Source organism: Callorhinus ursinus, unplaced genomic scaffold (genome assembly GCF_003265705.2).
Source record: "Callorhinus ursinus isolate GAN/ISIS: 27379988/994484 unplaced genomic scaffold, GSC_fseal_2.0 scaffold37, whole genome shotgun sequence".
Taxonomy (NCBI): domain Eukaryota; kingdom Metazoa; phylum Chordata; class Mammalia; order Carnivora; family Otariidae; genus Callorhinus; species Callorhinus ursinus.
This window is the reverse complement of record NW_027397099.1, coordinates 4411993-4433082: the sequence shown is the minus strand read 5'-3', so window position 1 is coordinate 4433082 and position 21090 is coordinate 4411993. Positions and strand designations below refer to the sequence as shown.

The following is a 21090-nucleotide window of genomic DNA, read 5'->3' as shown; positions in this document are numbered from 1 at the left end:
TGATTTTGGATTCATTATCTCACCTCCCTGCACCTTATTTAATTGGCTCAACTATTAACTGAAGGGTTTGAACTTGTTTCTTTTTTTTTCTTAATTTAAATTCAGTTAATTAACATAGTGTATTATTAGTTTCAGAGGTAGAGTTCAGTGATTCATCAGTCTTATATAATACCAAGTGCTAATCATTATATCATGTGCCCTCCTTATGAACTTGTTGATTTCAAAGAAACTGTCTAGCTCAAAATGATAGGACTATAATTATAACTAGTCCTCCTCCCTTCCCCCCCTTTTTAAGGCTCTGTGTGCAGAGCTGCTCTCCCACCACCAGGTGGCCTCAGTTAACCTTGGTCTATGTGAAAAGTACTTGTTTTCTACTCTGGACCACATTTCCCACCACCACCACCTGTTTCTCCTCGTACCATCCCCTGTTGCTTCTGAATCTTAGCCACAACTTTTGCTGTTGTTGTTCTTTGACTTGCTCTCTACTGTTCTTTGGGCCCGGAAAAGACAGGTATTGCTAAAAGAATCCAGAGGTAGTTTTGTCCTTTGTCAAGTTGTGGACCCTGATAGGACTCTCACCTCTCAGAAGGGTCTGGGAGGGAGAGGTTTGCTAAACCTTGTTGGAGGGGAGCTCTGTCTTGCCTCATGGGTAAGAAATGCCAGTCACATGCTCTGATTTGGGGCATGGGATGGAGGACACCTTAGGTGTGTTCTATCCCAGTGACCTGGAGTTTCCACCATGGCTAATATATGCTCTAAAAGATGCTTGCATACTTGTTCAGCTTGGCTCGCAGGTACCAAATAAACATCAGAGATGCTGCCACATGAAGGATACAGATAGAATAGGAAATGCAGATGGCTAACAAACACATGGATAACATACAACCTCACTTGTAATTGAAGAACAGCAATAGAACAAATAAGCAAAATCTGGTAATGACATACAGTGTGGTGGGGAGTCAGGTTGCCTGGGTGCACATCCTGGTTTGAAGCTCCCAGGCTCTGTCACCTGGGGCAATGACTTAACTTCCTCAAGCCTGCTTCCTCTGGGTGAAATGGGGGTGATGATATATTCCCTGCCTCATGGGTTTGTTTTAAGGATTCATTTAGATGATGTGTGCCTAGCCTAGTGTCTGTCATAAGTGCTCGTTAAACCTTACCTAATTTATATGATTTTTTTTACTTTTCTGATTTCTAAATAGTGAAAAAACATAATACTCAGTATGATGGTGGTGAAGTGGATATATTGGCCTCTACATGGGTTTATCCTTTTTGCAAAGGAATTAAGCAGTTTGAAGAAAAAATATTCATATCATTTCGAGGAACACTGAGAAATGTATGCAAATATATACATTCATGATGATTTTCCCAGAGTGAAAAATTGGAAGTAATCTATTCAGCACTGAAAGAATAGTTAACTAAATCATGGCATGTCTATACAGTTGGCTCATATTGCAGCCATTTAGAATTGATTTTGGAGGGAGAAGAATTCTTAAAGAATTGGGGGCATAAAAGATGATGAGAGTCTGGAAAGTCTGGATTTGCCAACATCTTAATGATAATTATCCCAGTGTTTTCAGGTTAGGAGTGCTTTTTTTCTTATGCTTCATATTTTTGAAATATCCTCACATTTTTTTTTTAAGATTTTATTTATTTATTTGAGAGAATGAGAGAGAGAGAGAGAGCACAAGAGGGGGAAATGTCAGAGGGAGAAGCAGACTCCCTGCTAAGCAGGGAGCCCGATGTGGGACTCGATCCTAGGACTCCAGGATCATGACCTGAGCCGAAGGCAGTCGCCCAACCAACTGAGCCACCCAGGCGCCCCTCACATTTTTTTAAAAGTAATTTTTTTTTAGGATCAGAAAAAATACCAAACGTAGTTTTTAAAAGAAACAACAAAAAAGAGCGGAACATCTGCCACAGGGGGGCAGCTGGGAGCCCTCTGACTCATCTTCGACTTTTCCTTTCTTTCCTGTCCAGTGGTGTCAGCAAAACCCAAGGTGCATAATCGTCAACCTCGAATTAACTCATTTGTGGAGGTGGCAGTGGATGGACTCCCCAGTGAAACCAAGAAGACGGGGAAGCGAATTGGGAGCTCCGAGCTTCTCTGGAATGAAATCATCATTTTGTAAGAGAAAGTCCCTTCTCTTTGCAGTAACCAGGGGGAAAGTGAGGAGGTGCTCCAGCGGGGTTGTGGGAGATCCAGCTTTCCTGTGACCCCGCTAACTCCTCTGCCTTTGGTACCCAGGGCACCTCTCGCCAGGTGTTTCTACATCATTGAGCTCACAGAGCGTTCATTATTAGCTAGATGGTTACAGGGTCAGCTTTGGAGGGGAGAGAGTACACATGTGAATGTCCTCCTGTTTGAGGTTTCTCCCTTCCCTCCAAGATGTCAGCAGTAAGTTTATCTGTTTTCTTTTTTTATAATTTATTATTTTTTTTTTTAAAGATTTTGTTTATTTATTTGAGAGAGAGAATGAGAGAGAGAGAGAGAGAGAGAGAGAGAGCATGAGAGGGAAGAGGGTCAGAGGGAGAAGCAGACTCCCCGCTGAGCAGGGAGCCCGATGTGGGACTCGATCCCGGGACTCCAGGATCATGACCTGAGCCGAAGGCAGTCGCTCAACCAACTGAGCCACCCAGGCACCCAAGTTTATCTGTTTTCTTCTACGTTGTAGGAGTGACCAATGTGCTCAGATGTGATGAATCAAGTTTTTGTTTTCCAGGAATGTCACGGCCCAGAGTCATCTAGATTTGAAGGTCTGGAGCTGCCATACTTTGAGAAATGAACTGCTAGGCACCGCCTCTGTCAACCTCTCCAATGTCCTGAAGAACAATGGGGGCAAAAGTACGTATGATGAAGGGGTGGCTGACATGATTCACTTGTGGGGTTGGGGAGAAGAATTCCAAGGCTTGGATTTCTCTCCCACGCCACGGATAGACCTGGCGATGCAGTTTCCTCCAGGACCAGGGGCTGCCGTGACTGTTCCCTGTGGAATGGGTCGTGGAGGTTTAGGAAGGCCAGAGCCCTGCACTGCCGGATTCAGCCTCTTTTGTCCCCAGGCTCTCCTGGTGGGATGCAGTGATGTGTCCCCTTGATCCTTTCTGGAGGTTGAATGCTCTCCCTCTGCCTCTGCTCTTTTCCCAATCCAGGTGACATGTGACATGTTGAATCAAACTGTCCCATGCCTCCAGCCTAATTCCTAGTCTGAGTCCTTGAGCAGAACAAAGAAGTGGCGTATGTTTGTGTGTGTGTGTGGGGGGGGGGGTGGTGTTACAAATAGTGCCTTGTGCTTGGTAGGGACTCAGTAAACGTTTACCGAATGTTGGAATGTGATGGAAGCTCTGTCTTAATTATTCAGGGTGCCTCTGCTGCATGGAAATCTAAATCCTAACATCTGTTTATTGCTGCTTGTGGTCAGTGGCATAACCCATGGTTTTGGTATCTGGACCCTCCCTCATAAAGCCTCTATTGAGAGCAGTACCATATGTGGTGAGGGAATGCCACGGAAAGAAAGACTCCTTTTTCTCTTGATGTCTGCTGTCTAGAAAATATTTTCTGAAAGTGGATTTAGGTTAAGAGAGATGTGGGGGTGGGGAGTGTTGAGTCCCAGGGAGAGTGCTGCATTGAGTCGAGGGTTTTTTCTTTCTGAGCCTGTCCTTTCTGACAGGCCACTCGAGTGGTATTGGAGGCTCCTCTGGTCTTTCCCTTTCTGCTGGGCACACAGAGGTGTGGTGAACCCACTCCAGCTTCAGGAATTGTTTAAAACCAGGAATATGCCTCTCTTTTCATTCCCTGATGGTTTATCTTCTGAGTTGGTCTTTATTTCCCAAACTCTGGCGTGCCTTTTATAATTTGATTATCAAGGAGGATTACATTTATTATGTCATTTGGAAATATACCTGTGGACATTCTCACATGAGGGTCAGCAGCCAGTATGACTGTCCTTTTTTTTTTTCCCTTCTTCATTTGTTCCGTCAACATACTTTTGCTTTTGATTATAAAAGTGCTTGTAGAAAAACTGGAAATTACACAAAAGCACACAGACACACAAAGAAAATAAAATTCTCCTGTAAGCCACAGTACTTAGTGATAATTACTACCATTTTGACATATATTTTTCTGAGCCTTTTTTTCCTGTGTGCAAATATAAATAAGACATCAATGAAACAAAATTGAGACCATACATAAACATAATATTTTGTAACCTGCCTTTTACTCTTTAAAATGTATTAGTATATCTTTTTAAAAAAATGTATTTATTTACTTTTTTTTTTAGTAATCTCTGCACGGGGATTTTAGGGCTCAAACCTACGACCCCCAGATCAAGAGTCACATACTCTTCTGACTGAGCCAGCCAGGCGCCCCTCAATATATCTTTACGTATATATTTCTAACTGTGATAAAATACACTTAACAAAATTTACCATCTTAACCATTTCCAAGTGTACAGTGTAGTGGCAATTAAGTACATACACATTGTGCAACCGTCTCCACTATCTGTCTCCAGAATTTCAAACTCAAACTCTGTACCCATCAAACAACTCATTCACTCTCTTCCCTCCATCACCCACCATTCTATTTTCTGTCTCTGTGCATCTGAGTAGGTACCTCATATAGGTAAAATCATACAGTATTTGCCCTTTATTAAAAAAAAAAAGATTTTATTTATTTATTTATTTATTTATTTATTTATTTATTTATTTAGAGAGCGAGCGTGGGGAGGGGCAGAGGGACACACTATCTTAAGCTGACTCCATGCTGAGCATGGAGCCCGACGTGGGGCTTGATCTCACATGCCTGAGATCACAGCCTGAGCTGAAACCAAGAGTCGGACACTTAACTGTGCCAACCAGGCACCCCTGCCCCCAATATATTGAAATAATTTTAATTATTCTTCCAAAGTGTAGTTTTTGGTGACTGCCTGGTAGTAGTCTCTCAGGTGGTTGTGTGATGGACATTGGGGTTGTTCTCAGTATTTTATAGTCACAAATAATGCTATGGTAAACTTATACATTTATAAATCTTTGTGCCTATTTTGATAGTTGTGATAAATTATTGAAGATGGGTTTGCTGGGTTTAAGCATTTTTCACATACTTGTGACATTGGACACATATTGCAAGATTACTCTCCAGAAAAGTTCTGCCAATTTACTCTCCCATCAGCAGTGCTCAAACTGCTGGTTTCTCTTGCATCTTGGCCTTTATTGGAAAAAAATGTTTTGTTTTTTTTTGTCTCTTTGATAATTAACGTTATGCCAGATTTGCTTCATCTATTTTTTTTTTTTTTTTGGTTGTAGTATTTCAAAGTAAATTACACGTGTTTCAGGTTCTGATGGCCTCTGACTTTACTGTGACTGCAGAGTGATAGTGTAGGTCTGAGTCCCACCAGCCACTATTTGCATGCAGGAACCACAATGCCAGCTCCCCACAGCTCGTCTTTTCATCTTGGTTGTTCCACAGAAGGAGCAAGTGTGCTTGGCATGCTGGCTTATTTCTAGTCTTTTTCACCGTTTTCCTGCGAGAGGCACCATAATGGGTCTCATATGAACCAATGATTCTGACCTTCTTGGTCTGTTTAGCCATGTCACCACAAACTAGGTCTGAGCCCAGAGAGGAAGCAAAAAGGATGTTTTCTTATATAATTACGATACCATTATCACAGCTAGCAATATTAACATGAATTCCTTATTATCACCTAATACCCAGTTCCTATTCAATTTCACCATTGTCTCAAAGTGTTGTTTTAAGTTGGTTTGCTTGAACCTGAATTCAGACAAGGTCTGTCATTGAATTTGGTCATTATGCCTCTGAAGTTACCCCAGCTTCGCTCTGCTTTTTGATGCTGTGATTTATTGAAGGAGATTGAATGTTTTTAGAGTGTGTTTATTGCCTTATTAATGTTCTTTGCTCTTTTTATATCAAAGTGTACATTTTTCTCTTATAGTTTTGAAAGAGTTCTTTATATGTTAAGGCCATTTCTCTTTGTCTTATAATTTATAAATATTTTTCCGGTTTTTCATTTGCATTTTAATTTTGTAGGTTTTTTTTTCTATTTTTCAAACATGTTTTAAACTTGCAGTTGACTCATCACTCTTTGTATTTGTAACCTTTTCCTTTATGAAAGGCTTTCTCCATCCTGAGTTCAGGTAAATAGTCACCTCTGGTTTTTCCTAGTTCATTGTGATTTTAATTTTTCACATTAATTCTTTTTTTTAAGATTATTTGAGAGCGCGAGAGAGAGTGAGAGAGAGCGAGCCCAAGCAGGGGGGGAGGAGCAGAAGGAGAGGGAGAAACGACGGGGGCCTCAGTCCCAGGACCCTGGGATCACGACCTGAACCAAAGGCAGATGCCTAACCGACTGAGCCACCCAGGCACACCCACATTTCTATATTTTTCTTTTTATTAACATATAATGTGTTATTTGTTTCAGGTCTGTGATTCCTCAGTGTTAACACAATTCACAGCGCTCACCGTAGCACATACCCTCCCCAATGTCCATCACCCAGGCACTCCATCCTCCCCCCCCCCGCATTTAATTCTTTTTTTTTTTAAAGATTTTATTTATTTATTTGTGAGAGAGGGAATGAGAGAGAGAGAGAGCACATGAGAGGGGGAAGGGTCAGAGGGAGAAGCAGACTCCCCGCTGAGCAGGGAGCCTGATGCGGGACTTGATCCTGAGACTCCAGGGTCATGACCTGAGCCGAAAGCAGTCGCTTAACCAACTGAGCCACCCAGGCGCCCCCTGCATTTAATTCTTAAAGTGAGTTTAATTTTGTGTACAGTGTGAGTAGGGATCTAATTTAATTTTTCCCTAGTGGTTCACTGGTTGCTTTAGTAGTACGTACTGAATAATCCATCTGTGATTATCATCCCTGATGATTTGAGTTGTTACCTTCAGTGTATATTAAGAAAATGTATATATATGTAAATGAAACATACATGCACACATACACACACACACATACACATACTTGGGCCTGTGTGAGGGATTTTCCATTTCATCTGTTGTTTTATTAGACTTCTAAAATCACTCTGTTTTAGCTGTTGTAATGTTACCATGTTTTAACATCTGACTGTTTGAGCTTCTCTGCTTTTTAAAATCTTCCCCCTCTTTTCTTTGCATATATGACAACAGCACCTAAACTTTAAATTATTTTCTCAAGTTTTTCCCCTCTTCCTCCTCCCTTTCCCCCCATTCCCTTAAGATTTTATGGAAATTCTATCCTATGTAAAGTTCCTTTATGGAGAATGTCTATACTAATTCTTCCTACCTAGAATTCTCTAGAATTCTCTAAATTCACTCAAATCATTTTGAAGTTATCTTTAGATAGACTCTTTTAAATTGTAAAAATATTTTTGATATTATTTTTAGTGGGATTTTTTCCTGTTGGGTCTCCTAGTCCAGTGTTGTTGATATATGACTATTAGTTTCTGCATGTTTTTGTTTTTATAATCATTCAATTGTTGAATGCTTAGTATAGGTTTTCAGTAGTTTCTTTTGGGTTTTCTTGGTAGACATTTTTGTGGTTTCTAAGATTGATAATTTTGCTCACATTAGGAAATAATTACACTTCTTTTCATTGTTGCTTTGCATACAACTTCCTGATTCAGTGGTGATGAAGTTGGCATCCCACTCTGTCTGGTAACTGTGCTTTCTAATGACTCTTCTCTGGGTGTAAAGTTGGGTGTTAGTAACCTCTTCTTGTTTCCCACCCCACTCGGTTTATTAATTACTGTTTTTTTTTGTTTTTTGTTTTTTAATCAGGAAGGGTGTTGAATTTTTGTCAAATATCTTTTACGTAACTATGGGGGCTGGAGCCTGGGTTGTGCATTGGTGGAGCATTGGACTCTTGGTTTCTGCTCAGGTTGTGATCTCAGGGCTGTGAGACAGAGCCCCACATTGGGCTCCGGGCTCAGCGTGGAGTCCACTTGAGATTCTCTCTCCCTCTCCCTCTCCCCCTCCTGCTCGTGCTCTCTCTCTCTAAAATAAATAAATCAATTTTTTTTAATTTAGAAAGGTCACTACTGGGATGATAGTAACAATCTTTAAATTTCTAGAATATACCCAATTGCTCATGTTGGATTATTCCTTGAAAATTTTGTTACAATTGCTTGTTAATATTTTATTTGGGGGTTTTCCACCTATATTCATAAGTGGCATTTGTCTGTAGTTTTGTACTATTTTTGTCAGCTTTGGAATCGAGGCTTAGCTAATTTTATAAAGTAAATTGAAGCTCTTTCCAACTTCAGGAACAGACTCTATAACATGGGAATTATCTGTTCCATGAGTGCAGGAAAGACCTCACCCGTAAAACCATCTGGGTCTGGCTGCTTTCTCTGAAAGAATTCTTTGATGACTTTTTCAGTTTTTTACCCCATAATGATTGGTTTGTTCAGCTTTTCTGATTCATCTTGCATCAGTTTTGTTAATTCATATTTTCTGAGAAAAATTTTTCATGAGATTTTTCAAATTTATTAGTATAAAGATTTTATTATACTATTTTTGTTTTTTTAGTATTAATATTTTAAATCGCATTCTCATTTAAAAATGTTTCTCATCTTTCTCACTTAAAATTTTTGGTATTTGTTCCCAATTTTTTTTTTTTTAAGATTTTATTTATTTGACAGAGAGAGACATAGTGAGAGAGGGAACACAGGCAGGGGGAGTGGGAGAGGGAGAAGCAGGCTTCTCGCCGAGCAGGGAGCCCGATGTGGGGCTCGATCCCAGGACCCTGGGATCATGACCTGAGCCTAAGGCAGACGCTTAACCAACTGAGCTACCCAGGGCCCCCCCCCCCCCAGTTTTTTTTCTTGACTAGTGTAAGCATTTTTGTTTTAACTTTTGCTCTTTATTTTTCACGAGACTACTGGATTTATCAATTATATCTTATTTTCTAATATTTCCATTTTTAGCTTTAACTTTTTCAACTATTTGCCCTAGATCTGTTTTTTTTTTTTTTAATCCAGTCATTTGGTCATTTATAGCTTTTTGAGTTGAAAGCTTATAGTGCATTTATTTTTGTCTTGTTTAATGATGAAAACATTCATGCTTTCAACTTGGCTTTGATTTTTAACCCCCTGGGTATTCACATTTTTTTCTTTTAAAGAAAAGTGCACCAACCTTAAGTGATATAGTTCAGTGAATGTTTACATATGTTCACATCTGTGTAATCACTACTCAGATCAAAATATAGAACATTTCAAGGTCCCAGGAGATTCCCACATCCTTGTTAGTCAGTATCCCTATGCCCACCCTGAGATAACCACTATTCTGATTTCTATCACTATTGGTTAGTTTTGCCTATTCCTGAATTTTTTTTTAAATTTTTATTTAATTGACACAGAGAGAGAGCGAGAGAGGAAACACAAGCAGGGGGAGTGGGAGAGGGAGAAGCAGGCTTCCCGTGGAGCAGGGAGCCCGATGTGGGGCTCGATCCCAGGACCCCAGGACCATGACCTGAGCCGAAGGCAGACGCTTAACCAACTGAGCCACCAGGCGCCCCTATTCCTGATTTTTTATCGGTGAAATCATACAGTACATTTTCTTGGCCTGGCTCATCATTGTATCTGTGAGAGTCACCCATACTTTTGCATGTAATACTGGTTTATTTTTTTATAGGGGTTAAAGTTCCTATTATATGACTATACCACAATTTATTTGTTTAATCTCCTGTTGGTGGACATTGGGGCTCTTTTCCAGTTTGGGGTCAGCATGAGCAAAGCTGCTAGGCACATTCTTATACGTGTGTTTTGGAAGACATATACATATATTTCTATTGAGTGTGTGTGTGTCTGCCTGTCTATCTATCTATCTAGGTCCCTCAGTTCAAAGAGTGGATGTATGTTTAGCTTTGGTAGATAACTGTCTAACAGTTTTCTAGGGGCAAATCCCTATCTGTTGCTATGTCCTGCTCCTTGTTTGTAATTGCTGTTGCGGTTTTTCTCTTTGAGCCCAGAGTGATTCAGAAGGATGTTTTCTGTTTCCCGGTGCTTATGTTGTGCGTGACCATCACCACGGCTCCTGCTGTCCAGCACCAGCCGTAGCACTGTGTGTGTGTATGTGTGTGTGTGTGTGTGTGTGTGTGTGGCTGACTGGGGTAGTGAGACACATCAGATCCAATCTGATGGAAAATGTGGGTTGTCGCTGGGCAGTGGGCTGTTTTTTCGTAGAAAAGGAAATCTAGGATGACAATGGCATAGATGAGATACGTAACATTCCAGCTGGGTTTCGTAAAGCCTTCTGTTTAGAGCAAGGCTGTTTCTGGTGGTTACAGATCTGTTGCATGGAAAAGTGGTTAAGAACACGTAGATTCCGGAGTCTGACTACCTGGGTTTGAATGCTGATTCCACGAGCTTTGTGATGTCAGACAGTCACTTACTTCTCTGTGCTTCTGTTTCCTTATCTGTAAAACATTATTTGGAGATGAAATGAGCTAAGCATAGTGAGTACTATAGAAATAGTAACTGTGGTAGTCATGGTAGTAATCCTGCCTCCTCTGATTCTTTTCTTCCCAAAGCTGGGGAGGTTCAAATCCTCGAGGTGGTGGCAGAGACCCTGTTTCTTGATGTAGGACCTGCTTGCCTAAATGGAAGGCAGCCCCAAGGTTGTTCCAAGGGAGAGTTCTTTTTTTTTTTTTTAAGATTTTATTTATGTATTTGTCAGAGAGAGAGCACATGAGCACAAGCAGAGGGAGCGGCAGGCAGAGGGAGAAGCCGGCTTCCCGCGGAGTAGGGAGCCCGATGTGGGACTCGATCCCAGGACCCTGGGATCATGAGCTGAGCCGAAGGCAGACGCTTAACCGACTGAGCCACCCAGGCGTCCCTCAAGGGAGAGTTCTAAGGCTGGACAAATGCAAAAGCCCTGGGGGTATGGAGTGGAGAGGCTATCATTAATGTGAGGTATTTCAGCTCCAGGGTCTTGGCACCTGCATTCCTTGGGGAGCTGCTAGGCTGGGAGTGTGTCCAGAGTGGTGTGTTAAGTATGAATACGGTTATGTAGGACAGTAGGTCACAGCAAGTTAGGCGACTCCTCTCACTGTGGCCTGGTCTTCCTGAAACAGCTTTGCCTGGGAAAAGGCCTGTCCTGCTTGGTGTTTCTCTGCGCTACGCGACTCAGTTCCTTCCTTTGTTCGCTGCCTTGTTGTCCCTTGGGTGGACTTGAAAGTTGACTGGGAAGCTCAGCTGGTGTGTTATGCCTGGTGGAGGGCTTTGCTCGAGTCCTGCAGTTGTGTAAGGGTCAGCCTTGGCTGACTTTCTGCAAGGACATTGACCTGGCTGTGGCTGCAAGAAGTACTTGACTCAAAGGACTGGTTTGGCTCTTAAGGTCGGCTCTCCTCATCTCTGTGTGGAAGCCAGATGTTGGGGTTGAATATTGATTTTTTTTTAAGATTTTATTTATTTATTTGACAGAGAGATAAATGAGAGCAGGAACACAAGCAGGGGGAGTGGGAGAGGGAGAAGCAGGCTTCCTGTGGAGCAGGGAGCCTGATGCGGGGCTCGATCCCAGGACCCTGGGATCATGACCTGAGCTGAAGGCAGACATTTAACGACTGAGCCACCCAGGTGCCCCTCGAATATTGATTTTTAAAAACCTTTTTATTAGGGGCATTTTCAAGCTTTGGTAGTTATTAGCATATGTTTCATCTGTATCCGCCCACTGGATGATCTTGATTTCTTTCTAAATTGGTAGCAGGTAGGATGTAAGACTCGACTGATTTTCTCTTGTAGTTCCCCTCTCCTGCAGCTGGCCTCATTAACCCTGCAGATAGATCTTGGCACTACCAGATTGTCCTCCTTGCAAGGGGGGAGTTGTAGCTTGAAGTAGATTTTTTAAAAAAAACCTTCTCTATTTTAAAATAATTTCAAATTGAGAAACAAGTTAAAAGAGTGGGACAAGGAATTCCCCTATGCCCTGCACCCAGCTGTTAATATTTTGATACGTTTGCTTTAACATTGCTATACATACATCTATAATCATTTTCTGAATCATTTTAAATTACCAACCTTGTACTTTTTTTTGAATGCTCAATACATGTTATTTATTATTATTATGTCACTATGTTATATTGCTAGTATTATATTCCAGGTATATATCATTCTTTTAAAAATTTATTTATTTAAATTCAATTAATTAACATATAGTATATTATTAGTTTCAGAAGTAGGGTTCAGTGATGCATCAGTTGCATATAACAACCAGTGCTCGTTATACCACATGTCCTTATTATTTTTTTAAGATTTTATTTATTTATTTGAGAGAGAGAGAGATAGCAAGAAAGAGAGAGAGCACATGTCCTTCTTAATGCCCATCACCCAGTTACCCCATCCCCCCATCTACCTCGTTTCCAGCAACCCTCAGTTTGTTTCTTATAGTTAAGAGTCTCTTAAGGTTTGTCTCCCTCTTTGATTTCGTCTTATTTTTCCCTCCCTTCCCCATGATCCTCTGTTTTGTTTCTTAAATTCCACATATGAGTGAAATCATTTGATAATTGTCTTTCTCTGATTGACTTATTTCGCTTAGCATCATACCTTCTAGTTCCATCCATGTTGTTGCAAATGGTAAGATTTCATTTTTTTTATGGCTGAGTAATATTCCATCATATGTACATACCATATCTTCTTTATCCATTCATCTTTCGATGGACATCTGGGCTCTATCCGTAGTTTGACTGTTGTGGACATTGCTGCTATAAACATTGGGGGAACCTTGTACTTCTTTGTCCCTAAGTACTAAGTGTCTGTTTTTTAAGAAGGATGTTTTCTTACCTAACCACTGTACAATTAGATCAAGAAACTGGGCACCTGGGTGGCTCAATCGTTAGGCCTCTGCCTTCAGCTCGGGTCGTGATCCTGGGGTCCTGGGATCGAGCCCCGTGTTGGGCTCCCTGCTCGGTGGGGAGTCTGCTTCTCCCTCTCACACTCACCATGCTTGTGTTCCCTTTCTCTCTGTCAAATAAACAAATAAAATCTTTAAAAAAAAAAATCAAGAAACCTAACATTTTTGCAGTATTGTTACCTAATTCATATTTTCTAATTGTGGCAAAAATGCACTTAAAGTGATTTTTCCCCATGATCCAGGATCCCATGCAAAATTATGCATTGCATCTGGTTGTCATGTCTCCTTAAATATGAGATTAGTTCCTCAGCCTGTTTTTGTCTTTCATGACGCTATCATTGTTGAGGAGTTCAGGCCTGTCTTTTTGTAGAATCCTCTCAGTTTGGCTCTGTCTGGGTTTTCCTCAGCATTAGATTCAGGGTATGTGTTTTTGGCAGGAACGCTCAGGAAATGATATTGTGTCCTTCTAAGTGCAAAATATCAGGAGGCACATGACTCAGCGTGTTTCATTGTTAACGATGTTAACTTTGATCCTTTGGTTAAAGTGGTGTCTGCCAGGTTCTCCACGGTAAAATGACTATTTTCTTTTTATAACTAAAAAATAATTTATGGGGAGGCATAATACTTTGTGATTATGTAAATATCTGTCCCTTGTCACACCTTCACCTACTTGTTTTTGCATTCATTAATTTTTTTTTTTCTGAATCAGTCATTACTGTGTGGGTTGCAAATTTTTCCCCCAGTTTTATTATTCCTTGTACACTTATTAGTTGGTCTACTCTTGCAAGGAAGAGTATTTCCTTTTCTTTTAGGCATGTATTATCAGTCTCAACTCATGGATTCTTATTTTATTCAGTGGGTTATAGTTTATTTCTGCCATTATTTTGATGCTCACATTATCCCTGGTTTGGCCAGTGGGTGTCTCTTCAGACCTGCTCCTGTATCCTTGTGATATGTCCTCCATCATGTATTATTTTCCAAATATGTTCCAATATAGTTAGAATTTCTTATATGATAAAGGGGGCATTGAGAATCAGAAAAGGTGAACAAATGGCATTAGGACCATCAGCTAACCAAGTGGCTTTCCAAGTGTGGTCCTCAGGCTAGCAACATGGGCATCACTTGGAAACATGTTAGAAATGCCAATTCTGGGGTGCCTGGGTGGCTCAGTCAGTTAAATGTCTGCCTTCAGCTCAGGTCATGATCCTGGGCCCTGGATTGAGCCCTGTGACAGGCTCCTTGCTCAGTAGGGACCCTGGTTCTCCCTCTCCCTCTGCCTCTCCTCCCTAACTCATGCACTCTCTCTCTCTCTCAAATAAATAAAATCTTAAAAAAAAGAGATGTAAATTCTGAGGCCCTATCCCAAACCTGCAGAATCAGAAACTCTGGGGGTGGGGTCCAGCAATCTGTTTTATCAGATTTTCCAGGGAATTCTGATGTGTGCTTCAGTCGGAGAACCACAAAGCTAACTGCTTGGGAAAAAGATAAAGCTAGGTACCTTCCTTAAATTGATACTTGTGATAGTTTTCTTTCTTTCTTTCTTTTCTTTTTTTTAAGATTTTTATTTTTAAGTAATCTCTACACCCAGTGTGTGGCTTGAATTTACAATCCCGAGATCAAGAGTCACATGCTCTACCAACTGAGCCAGCCAGGTGCCGCGTGACAGTTTTCTTTAATTAGTTTTTAAAATATGTAACCCTTGAATCAGTCGAGAGTTTATTTTGATTTATGATACGGGGTAGGGATCCAGTTGTATTTTTTCCTAATGGGTTTTACAGTCTCACTGTTTTCTTTGGAGGGAGTGTCAGCATCAGGTTGGATGTTATCTCTTCTCATACTGCTCTTCTTCAAAACTTTCTTGGCTCTTAAGCATTCATTTTTTTCTGACAGACTTTATATCTGTCCATCCCGCTATCTAGCTAGCTCTCTGTGCACATGTCTATAAACAGATGTGTAAATATCTATTTCTTTGTCTATGTATAAAACACCAGGAGGTCATAATGAAACCTCCATTTCTAGTTCAGTCCCACAGGGTTCTTCCTAACTTTCTTCCTTCCCATAGGAGAGCCCTGGCTCTCAGCATCATCCATATATTTACTCATTACCTCTCTTCTAGAATGCACACCAGGTGTTTTGAGAACTGCTATACCCATGCCACTGTGAAAAGTGAAGTAGACTTTGAAAAGCCCCTTGCTTATGCTCTCCATGTCCTATGCATCTCTCGTCTTTGCCCATGTGTGTCTAAAAAAAAAAAAAAAAGAAGAAAGAAAGCAAACAGCTCCCTATTTATTTAAAAATCTTACAAGCAGAAGGTTGTTTCGGCACTTTATATTTTGAGAACAGATAGGCCAGTCATAAGGGGTGCACCGCCTCCCTCACTCTTCCGTAAGGATGGAGTGTTCTGGTGGGTGGGCTGTGCATCTCAAGGAGGCACGCCTGACAGACAGTGTGTGCATTTATTTTAAAGTAAACACAGCGCTGTTTTTCCAGTTTTTCAACTGAAAGATAAATAAAACTACTAATCCTTGGAACTTGAATCAGAGGGAGAAGAGAGAAAATGAAAAAAAATTTGCTCTACAGTTAAAAACAATTTTATGTTTATTTTTTAAATTAATTTTTTCCCCCTAGTTTTATTCAAGAACGCATACAAAATATTCCAGAGAAATGAATTTTAACCCACCTCCTCCCCTTTTCCCTCCTCTTCCTCGTCCTGGTTAATCTGGAAGTAACGCAATTTATAACTCTTTGCTAAGATTATGCTTTTTCAAATATTTTTTGGTGAGATATTTCAAATACCTTTTGGAAAATGCACCGTAGAAGTTACAATAATCCTGCTCTTGCTCCTTTCAGTGGTACAACCCTACCACTGAGAATCTCAGCTTTGCCTTTCACTTTGATTCTCTCTTTTGAAGAAACTGCGCAAAATTGGCGGTATCCATGATTCCATCTTCTATGTGTGTATGTGTGTATGTGTGTACGCTCTACACCCAGCATGGGGCACATACAACCCCGAGATCAAGAGTTGCTCACCCTTCCAACTGAGCCAGCCAGGTGCCCCCATGATTCCATCTTCTATAGGGTAGGTGCCGTCAAGGGTAAACGTAAAAACTTTTTTTTGGTCTCCCCCCCCCCCCCCCCCCCCCCCCGCCAAGCTTTATCACAGGGGCCATGGCAGCACCGGAAGCGGAAAGGCAAAAACAATTTTACATTTAAATTTATAAAGTTGTTCACTACTCTTAAACTTGAGGAAGAAGTGACAGGGGACAAAAATGAAAGACAGTATGTGACAGTCCTCTGAGCTGATCAGGAGATCTTACTTAGGACATAGCTACAAACTCCAGTGTCTTGAACAAGCCTGATGGTAGAAATGGCCAAAGCAGTCCTGCATAGCCAAATTTTCTTTTTTTAAGATTTTATTCAATTATTTGACAGAGAGAGACAGCAAGAGAGGGAACACAAGCAGGGGGAGTGGAAGAGGGAGAAGCAGGCTTCCCGCGGAGCAGGGAGCCCGATGCGGGGCTGGATCCCAGGACCCTGGGATCATGACCTGAGCCGAAGGCAGACGCTTAATGACTGAGCCACCTAGGTGCCCACAAATAAAATCTTTAAGAAAAAAAAATTTCTGAAAAATTTTATGTTGTTCCCCAAATTGAAAATATTATTTTTTCTGATTATAAAAATAACACATGCCTCTAAAACTGAAAATGTTACTTATTTATTTTTTATTTGTCAGAGCACAAGCAGGAGGAGTGGCGGGCAGAGGGAGAGGGAGAAGCAGGCTCCCTGCTGAGTGGGGAGCCCGATGCGGGACTTGATCCTGGGACCCTGGGATCATGACCTGAGCTGAAGGCAGCTGTCCAACCAACTCAGTCACCCAGGCGTCCCAAAAACTGAAAATATTATTGTTCTTCTTCTTAATGATTTTCATGCTTATTGGGAAAAAAAAGACAAAAACCATTCTTTTTTTTTTTTTTAAGATTTTATTTATTTGTGAGAGAGAGAGAGAGAGAGAGAGCATGAACTGGGTGGGGAGGGGGTGTGGGAGAGGGAGAAGCAGGCCCCCCACTGAGCAGGGAGCCCGATGTGGGGCTTGATCCCAGGACCCTGGGATCATGACCTGAGCCAAAGGAGATGCCCAACCGACTGAGCCACCCAGCGGCCCTGACAAAAACCATTCTGAATTGCTTTAGAGTGTATCAGGCATTGTTTTGAATTCTTAAAATACAAGTATTAAAACTTATTTAGTCCTCCTGTGTCCCTGTGAGACAGATTGTGTTGCCATCCCTTTAGATGAGGAAATAGGTAGATGTTATTATGTAACTTTTCCAAGGCCACACAAGTAGGTGGTGGCAGAACCGGGATTTAATCCAGGCCTTTTGGCCTCACAGCCTCTCTTCATCTACTGCCTTCCAATGAGGGACAAGGTTAAAATCACTTAAAATTTTATTGTTCAGCGCTAACCCCATAAATCCTTTGTTATATATCCACTAAGCTTTTTGGGGTGGTATGTAAATCATATATGTTTGTATGTGCAACTTTTTTTTCCAAAATGGGAACTCACTATGCAGATTGCTTTGTAACTTTTTTCACCCAGTTTTGTTTTCTTTTTTTACCTCAGTGAAACTAGACCATTTTTAATGGCTGCCATAGCAGGTTTCTTGGAATGAATGCACCATAATTTAACCACTCTCCTATTGTTGGCCATTTCTACTCTTTCACTGTTATAAGCAAGACTTTTTGGTCAATTCTTATAAAGAGAGCTCTTTTTTCTTAAGGTAGTAAATTCCTAGGCTGGCAATTGCTGGGTCAAAGGGCAGGCGAGTTTCAAGGTTTTTGATGCCTGTGGCCTGGATCTGCTGCAAAGCCTGGGCCAATAATGCATGCTCACTGCTCACCGCTCACCGCTCACCTATTCACCCTTCTGTACTTGTTCTTCTTCTTCTTTTTTTTTTTTCAAAGATTTTATTTTTATTTATTCGAGAGAGAGAGAATGAGAGATAGAGAGCACGAGAGGGAAGAGGGTCAGAGGGAGAAGCAGACTCCCCGCCAAGCAGGGAGCCCGATGCGGGACTCGATCCCGGGACTCCAGGATCATGACCTGAGCCAAAGGCAGTCGCTTAACCAACTGAGCCACCCAGGCGCCCTGTACTTCTTGTTCTTGTCCGTGGTGCTGGGGGTTGTCAACCTTTTAACCTCTGTTAAGTGAAAAGCAATTACTCTTATTTTAATTTGCATCTCTTCTTTTGTCCTCTCTCCTCTTCTTGGGAAACTTCCGGGGAAGCTTCTGTTCTCCTTACCCCATGTCACGTGCCTCCGTCACCTCCCTGTTGTGAAATCTAGTGGTCAGTTCTCATCCTCAGCTTGCTTGCCTGACTGATGGGATATGATGAGTCGATCCCTCCTCTCGACCTTCTGTTTCCACTTGGTTTTCCGGATACCACACCCGACTGGTTTTCTGTCTGTCTTTCTGGCCACTCCTGTCGTTTTTGTTGGTTTACTCCTTGCCGGTCTGGAAACATTGGGATACCCCAGCTTGGCTTAGTCCTGCATCCACTTGTTCATTTCCACCCCTGCCTTTCAAGATCTCGTCTAGCCTCATGGCTTTCAATTTGGTCTGGACACGTGTAACTTGCAGCCTGGGCCTCAGCCATGGTAACGAAAGACTGTGTGTTTCTGGATATCTAATTCACATCTTCACATTAACATGTTAAAAGTCAAGCTGCCTGCTTTCTCATAGCTTCCTCCATCCCAGGCAGTGGTGGTTCAGTCTTGCTCAGGCTTAGCATCGTGGTGTCTTTCTTGATGCCACTCTTTCTTTCTGTTACAACCCACATCCAGTCAGCATGTCCTGCCTGCCTTACCCTTGAGATATGTTTGAGGCGCTGACCATTTCTCACCATGACTGCTGCCATCACCATGTCCAGATCCCTCTTTTCAGCTGTTAGGAGGCCTTTGCCTGTCTCCCTGCATCAGCCTCTGTCTCCCTACAGTGCACTTTTGAACTCAGCAGCCAGAATAACCCAAACTGTGAGCCGAATCATATCACCTGTACAGTGGTTGCCCATTGCACTAAGAGTAAAAGCTAAAATCCTCCCCTAATGGCCTAAAAGACCTTCCCTGATCTTCATGTCACTCCTCTTTTATCTCAGCCATTCTCCCCCTCTGCAGGCCCCCCTCTAGTCCCCAAGCCCCCTTGCTCTTCTTCTGACCCACTGCTATTCTTGCCTTAGGACCTTGGTGCTGACCTTGCCGTCTTCCTGAAATATTCTACCTCATGTGTCCTCATGGCTTTGCTCCCTCACCCCCTTCCCGTCTACTCAGATACCACCCCAGTGAGGCTTTCTTTGACCATTCTTTCTGTTTCAGAAGTGTATAATTCAGTGATTTTTAAATCATTTATTTTATTTTATTTTTTAAAATTTATTTATGCGAGAAAGAGAGTGTGCGAGCATGGGGGGGGCAGAGGGAGAGGAAGAAGCAGACTCCCCGCTGAGCAGGGAGCCCAATGTGGGACTCAATCTCAGGACCCCGGGATCATGACTCAAGCTGAAGGCAGAAGCTTAACCACCTGAACCACCCAGGTGCCCCAATTCAGTGATTTTTAAAAATTGTACCAAGTTGTGCAACGTTGCCATGAACTTTTCCATCACCCCAGTAAGATCTCTTATGCCCACTTACCATTAATTTCTGTTTCCACCCCCAGCTCTGGCAACCACACATCTACCTTCTGTGTCTGTAGATTTGCCTTTTCTGGACATTTTGTACAAATGGAATCATATAATATGTGGCCTTGACCAAATGGTCTTAATTGCAAATCCTCCCTACCCAGCGTTCCCTGTTGCTTTCTCTGCTTTATTTTCTTTTTAGCAGTATCCCCATATAATATGATATATTTCGTTTATCTCATTCCTTGCCCTCTACAGCTGGAATGTAAGCTTCACAGGGCAGGCGTTGTTTGATTTTTGTTCACTCTTGGGCGTCCCTTCACCCCTGTGCCTAGAACACAAGACGCTAATACATATATACAAAATATAAATACTATATTATATATACTGAATTAGAGTAGTGAGGATGAACATCTTTTGTTGTGACTCGGGTTTCTGTGGCCAGTGTCATGGCTCACCTCTGAGGCAGAGGTGGGGCCAGGGTAGTACCCAGTGCCTGATCTGGGGAGGCATCAGGCTGAACCCGTCCCTGGCCTCCCAAAGCAAGCCGTTGTTTCATTTTGCCCCGGTCTGGTTGCAGTTACATCAGTGACTACTGTTTTCTTGATTGGCACCAGATGCCAGGCATTGGGGTTTAAAACCGTCTTTAATAGTCTCTGAAAAGCACTCTGTGTGTTGCTTTCCATCATCTGCACCTCAGGCAGATATGGCCAAGCCAGAACCTCAAGGAATTCCCGAAGAAGCCAAGAGCACCCCCCTCCCCCATCCCCACATCCCCAGCTTCTCAAAGTTATGGCCGGGCCCAGTTCGTGGCTTTGGTGTCAGTGGAGAGCTGTTTGAAAGAAAAGGTCCTTTCAGCCAGAAGTCTCAAAAGTAAACACACAGGGCCCTGCAATGACTGTTAAAACAGACCTGCTCTCTGTGTCACCAGCAGAGAGGTTGCCTTGTGAAACCTCACTTGAAGAAAGAAGCAAAGCTTTCTGTCAGGAATCTCTTCCCCCATACGTGGCTGCCTCGGCATAGCCTGGGGTTTACTGCTGCCTCTCGAGTGTTCTGTAAGCTTATCAGTTTTGGAAGCCGGTCACTCTCCTGGGAGCACGTATTGAGCAAAGAGTGATTCTACCCCTCGAAACACGAATGCCAGCCGAAGCTGTTCCCCTTTCTCTTCTGCTGGAGGTCTGTTGTGACCTTTTGCATTTTCATCCGTAGTAGGCGGTCAAGGCATTTTTCCCTCCATCTTGTTTTTCTCCTTTTTAGATGTCAGGATTTCTCAGTGTTGGAGCAGGGTTTTTGTATGAGAGGAAATCTGCACTCTAGGACATTTTCTTAGGATTGTGAGTCCTGCCTGGAGCCGGGGGTGGGTAAGAAGTTTATTTATCAGCATTCACGTGGTAAATTTTTACCTTCAGCTCTGGGTAAGATGCTAAAGAGCTGGAATGAACAAGGCGCTGTCCTGGAATTTAGGATCTAGAGAGGAAAATGGGCAGACGTGAAGCCGGTCAGTGAAAGACACTAGGCCAGTGATGACATGTGATGGAGGGAAGTACAAGATGCTCTGGGACTGTTGCCCTGAGAACTTCACCTTTCCT

At 42.1% G+C, this 21090-nt stretch overlaps 1 protein-coding gene and 1 pseudogene across 3 annotated transcripts in view; one reads left to right on the top strand and one right to left on the bottom strand.

The window, feature by feature from the left end:
* The window catches only part of WWP2 (WW domain containing E3 ubiquitin protein ligase 2), a 138044-nt gene that overhangs the window by 26232 nt on the left and 90722 nt on the right, over positions 1-21090 (top strand). For 2 of the 3 annotated variants that reach the window (XM_025888928.2, XM_025888927.2), the window contains exons 3-4: positions 1981-2128; positions 2724-2845. In XM_025888928.2, coding sequence (XP_025744713.1) covers positions 1981-2128; positions 2724-2845 — 270 coding nt within the window. Of the gene's footprint in view, positions 1-1980; positions 2129-2337; positions 2399-2723; positions 2846-21090 lie in introns of those variants that run through there. The other variant, XM_073880069.1, reaches the window with a different exon arrangement.
* LOC112836939 (large ribosomal subunit protein eL22 pseudogene) lies at positions 15508-20190 on the bottom strand (annotated as a pseudogene).